The sequence below is a fragment of the Cryptomeria japonica genome, unplaced genomic scaffold, assembly GCF_030272615.1.
Source record: "Cryptomeria japonica unplaced genomic scaffold, Sugi_1.0 HiC_scaffold_518, whole genome shotgun sequence".
Taxonomy (NCBI): Eukaryota; Viridiplantae; Streptophyta; class Pinopsida; order Cupressales; family Cupressaceae; genus Cryptomeria; species Cryptomeria japonica.
The window spans coordinates 24,381-29,550 of NW_026729332.1; the positions used below are offsets into that span (position 1 = coordinate 24,381).

The 5,170-nt window shown below is 34.5% G+C and overlaps 1 protein-coding gene across 1 annotated transcript; it reads left to right on the forward strand.

Annotated features, from left to right (window-relative positions):
• The first annotated feature begins 2,233 nt into the window (after positions 1–2,233).
• Positions 2,234–4,717, forward strand: LOC131872106 (receptor-like protein 49). Its single transcript, XM_059216033.1, has one exon. It carries the CDS (start codon positions 2,234–2,236, stop codon positions 4,715–4,717), a length of 2,484 nt encoding a protein of 827 aa, XP_059072016.1.
• Positions 4,718–5,170: the final 453 nt, after the last annotated feature.

Sequence of the window (5,170 nt, forward strand, 5' to 3'; positions counted from 1 at the left end):
CATAAATATGCATTGTTAAAATCAAAAGTAATAATATCAATTCTTCATGGACTATGAAAAAATCATGCTAACTAATGGTGGAGATTATTGATTATGTTCATACCTTTGAGATGCATGGAGATAGAATGAGATTATGATAAAATCATTGAAATTCGATGTAAAATCATGTTAGGACATATACTAATCAATACCTAAAAGATAACCTAATCAAATTAGGCCTAAAACATAAAAGAAGAGGACATGAATATACAATCTTTTCTATTTCAATATGGATAAATATAAACATTAGCAAAATTAAAGAAAAAAAGCAATTTGAAATTTTATTGCCAACCCTTGGATGAGTTTCAACAAAAATGATGTTTCTACTCTATGTATGATTTTTTTTTTAATATATGTGATTCACAAACAATTTATTTATATATATATTAGAATTTAATTACTATATAATCACATTTAATTTTTTAATCATAAAATAAAACTATTTTTTTTATCAAAACTCTATTACCTATATAATTTTTATAATGATAAACAGTTAAAATTTATGCAAAATTATTCAGATATATAATTAAATTTTATATAATTTAACTTGTTATAAAATATAACATAGTGTTCAAAGATCACATGATTAAACCACAATTAAAAAAATTGTTTGATATTCAACATATATTTTAAAAAAAAATTCTTTGCTTGAAAACATCTAAACTCTGAAAATTGAGATTGTGCCCCTGATTTCCTTATTATTCTTGTATTTTTTAAGTATGTTCTATTTTTGTGTTAGTCGTATGATCTGATTTGTGTTTTCCAGTGATCTCAACTTTATGTGAAAGATTTTTCTGGTCCATAGGAATATTTGTAGAAAGAAAATGGATGAGATTTAAGTCTATTAAAAATTGTCAGTCAATGTTGGAAATAAGGAAAGAAAAATATATAGTTAATTTTCCATATTGACACAGCATTTTCTTGTTTGACCCCCGAATTTGTTATGCCTTACCTTCACATGGCTTTTCCACCCATTGAAAAATACACAAAAATGACAAAAATGTTATTGTGTCGATGTGACACGCTTTCTTTGCAGACGTGGCACTCTTCGGACAACAATATTTAACCATAGTTAGCAATATATTGATCATCTCTTTTCATTCAAAGTAAATTTAGTTTGTGCCCCTAATTTCTTTATTATTGTTGTATTTTTTAACTATTTTCTATTTTTTAAGTATATTCTATTTTTGTGTAAGTTGTATGATCTGGTCTATGTTTTCCAGCGATCTCAATTTTATGTGAAAGCTTTTCCTGGTCGATACGAATATTTGTGGAAAGGAAATGCACGAAATTTAAGTCTAATAAAAATTGTCGTCAATGTTGAAAATAATTGAAATGAAAAATATATAATCACTATTTACCTAGTTAATTTTCTATATTAACACGCCATATTCTTGTTTTACACGATACCCATCACATTCAAATTGGAAATATCGCTCAAGGAAATTTGTTGGGCCTTACCTTCACATGACTTTTCCACCCATTGAAAATGACAAAAATATTACGCGGCACTCTTGACACAACAACACTTTATAACCACAGTTAGTGATATATTCATCATTCTTTTCCCATGATTTCTGATCATCTCTTTTCTTTCAAAGTAAAGATAATAAGAATTTTAGTTTCCAAAACAATGGAAGCTATGTTTTCATGTGGCAGAGTTGCATTTGCAATCATAACAATATTATGCTGCTTCACTTCCCCTGCAATTGCATGCCCCCTCCCTGAAAGAAATCTTCTCCTCGATTTCAAGGCAGCAGTTGTAGATGAGTATAACACTCTAACTTCCTGGCACGGATTCAATTCCTGCACGTGGAGAGGAGTCAGTTGTAATCTCCGCACAGGCCATGTTTCTCGACTGGATCTGAGTGGATTCAATTTGGAAGGTAACATCAGTTCATCGCTGTTCCAACTTGCACGGTTGGAACACCTCGATCTCAGTGACAACCTCTTCAAGGGTAAATTCAGTCCTCCCCATAATCGAAAGTTGAAGAGTCTTACTTTTCTTGACTTGTCGTTTGCTGGTTATGTAAATTATTCCTCTCTGGGTTATGTACGGGAATTTTATGTGAGTTTGGAAAGTTTATCAAGTCTGGTAAGCTTGGAATACCTTTCTCTTGCTCGAATGAACATCTCTGTAAACAAAGAGTAGGGTGAAGTTGTTGGCAGTCTATCCAACCTTCAACAACTCAGAATGTCTGACTGTGGGCTTGGAGGACAAATTCCCAATTCCCTTTTCAACCTCACCTCTCTGCTTCATCTCGATCTATCATACAACTATTTGTCAGCACATATACCAGCTTGGTTTGAAAATGTGACTGGGCGCTTGCTCTCTCTTGATCTCTCTTGGAATCAGAATCTTGGAGGAGACATTTCTTTCATTGGACAACGAAAGTCTTCTTTGTCACTAACCAGGATTGTTCTTTCAGGGACAGCCATCAAGGGCCGAATTCCATCTGCTATATGGAATATCTCATGCTTGGAGCATCTTCGTCTTTCAGATACCAGAATTGAAGGTGAGATTCCAGCTTCTATAGGGAATTTGTCGTCCTTGCAAAGTCTTGATCTATCAGATACCAGAATTGAAGGTGGGATTCCATCTGCTATAGGGAATGCGTTGTCCTTGGAAAGTCTTCATCTGTCGTATACCGGAATTGAAGGTGAGATTCCATCTGCTATAGGGAATGCGTTGTCCTTGGAACGTCTTCATCTGTCGTATACCGGAATTGAAGGTGAGATTCCATCTGCTATAGGGAATGTGTCGTCCTTGAAGAGTCTTTATCTGTATGATATCTCTATTGAAGGTGAGTTTCCTGTCTCCATACTCAATCTCTCTAAACTTGTTGAATTGGACCTGTCCTACAACATGATAACTGGGGTAATCCCAGCTTCATTGGACTCACTTTCTTCCCTTGTTAGTCTTGACCTTAATGCCAACGAATTGAATGGTACGATTCCATCTACAATTTCAAATCTTGTTAACTTAAGAAGCCTTTTGCTCCACTCCAATAGTTTAAGCGGCCTCATTTCCCTTTCCGTATTCGATAATCTCACTAGTCTTGATAGGCTGTATCTTTCTTACAATCAGTTAACTGTAAACATTGATTCAACATGGATTCCGCAGTTTAAGCTTTCCGATTTGGCATTAGGCTCTTGCAATTTAGATAGAATTCCATCGTTTCTTGTGACCCAATACGGCTTGGAATATCTAGACCTATCTGCTAACAGTATCCAAACAAATATTCCATCTTGGATATGGAGCTTACCCAGCCTTTCTAATTTGAACCTTAGCTGTAATCAATTAACAGGGTCATTGCCATCTAGACAAACCTTACCCATGTATTTTGACTATCTAGATTTGCACAATAATAGCCTAGAAGGTTCTCTTCATCTTCCTCTCGCTGGAGCTTATCTGCTAGATCTGTCGATGAATCAGTTTAATGGTTCTATTCCTAGTCACATCGGTGCGTATCTTGAAAATGCAATGTTCTTATCCTTGTCGCGGAATAACCTCAGCGGAGCGATTCCAGATTCTATTTGCACTCCATATTTGCAGGTTCTTGACCTTTCAAAAAATACGCTGAGCAGTGTCATTCCTCTTCATTTAACCAGGAATTGTTCTTCTCTTAGTGTTCTAGGTTTGGCAGAGAATCATCTGGAAGGTAAATTGCCAGCAGAGTGGGGCAACATTACAAAGATTCATACATTGAAGCTCAATGGTAATCATTTGAGAGGAGTTATTCCCTCATCCATTTCAGAAGGCCGATCTCTGCAAGTATTGGATTTGGGAAATAATGATTTGGAAGGCACCCTTCCCCAGTGGATTGGAAAGCTATCACAGCTGCATGTGTTGGTCTTAAGGTCTAATCATTTTCATGGCAGTATCCCACGCCAGGTAATTGGCCTTCCGAATCTTCAAATTCTGGATCTTTCTGGCAACCACCTTTCAGGAGCTATTCCAAGCAACCTTACAAACCTGCTTGCAATTGTCAATGCATCGCAGAATAATTCAAACCATTTGGAAGACGTTAGATATACAAATAAAATTACAATTTCCTGGAAAGGCTGGGATGTTGAATTTATGAAAGTTCTCTTTATTCTTAAATGTATTGATCTTTCAAACAACAACTTATCAGGGAGCATTCCTTCTAAAATGGGATCTCTTCAAGGCTTGATAGCCCTTAACCTTTCAAGGAATCATCTCAGTGGCCGAATCCCAAAAACATTGGGACACATGGAACAACTAGAGTCTCTGGACCTCTCGCTAAACAGGTTGAATGGCAACATTCCCTTAGAACTTGAGTTCCTGAGTTATTTGGAGTTCTTGAATCTATCTTACAACATGCTTGATGGAAAAGTACGCCATGGAGGACAGTTCCTAACTTTTGGGGAGTCGTCCTACTTAGGCAATCTTAAGCTAAGTGGGATTCCATTTACCAATATAAGCTTCTGCAACAACTCTTCTGGCTATGGCAACTGCACAAGTATTGAGAGAATTGGCGAAGCAAAGAATTCAGATGGTGAAATGATAGGATGGGCAGTGGGACTTGGATTGAGTTATGGTATGGGATTCTTTATTGTGATTGGAGTATTGACTTTAAATAAGAGGGTGAGAAAGAGAGCCTTCGATTTTTATGATGTTGTAATATTAGCTATTGATGGGTGTATAAGAGGTTAATAGATGAAAGTAGATACAACTGTATAGAGGGTTTTGTTAGTATAATGACAAAATTTTCTTTTAGTATATGGCCGCTGCAAATTTATTAGTATGAGGTGTGTTAGAAATTGTTGGTGTTAATGATGACAGAAACATTTCAAGGGGTAATATATGAAATTCAAAATGATTCCTTGGTTTTAGCTTTTCTAGTGTAAAGGTGTTTTTTCTTCATCGGTGTATATGAAGTTTTTTACTAAGTGTTTTTGTTTTATTAAATAATTTGATGTGTAAAATGTAATTTTAAGGGATGAAATTGTACATTTTATTATTTTAAAAATTATAGTATTTAATTTAATTTTTTGTATTATTTGATTTTTATTTTAAAATTTATTATGTTTTATTATAATTTATTTTGATCTCTAACGATTCTTATTAATATATTTTTTTAATTTACAAATATGTTATATTATAGGA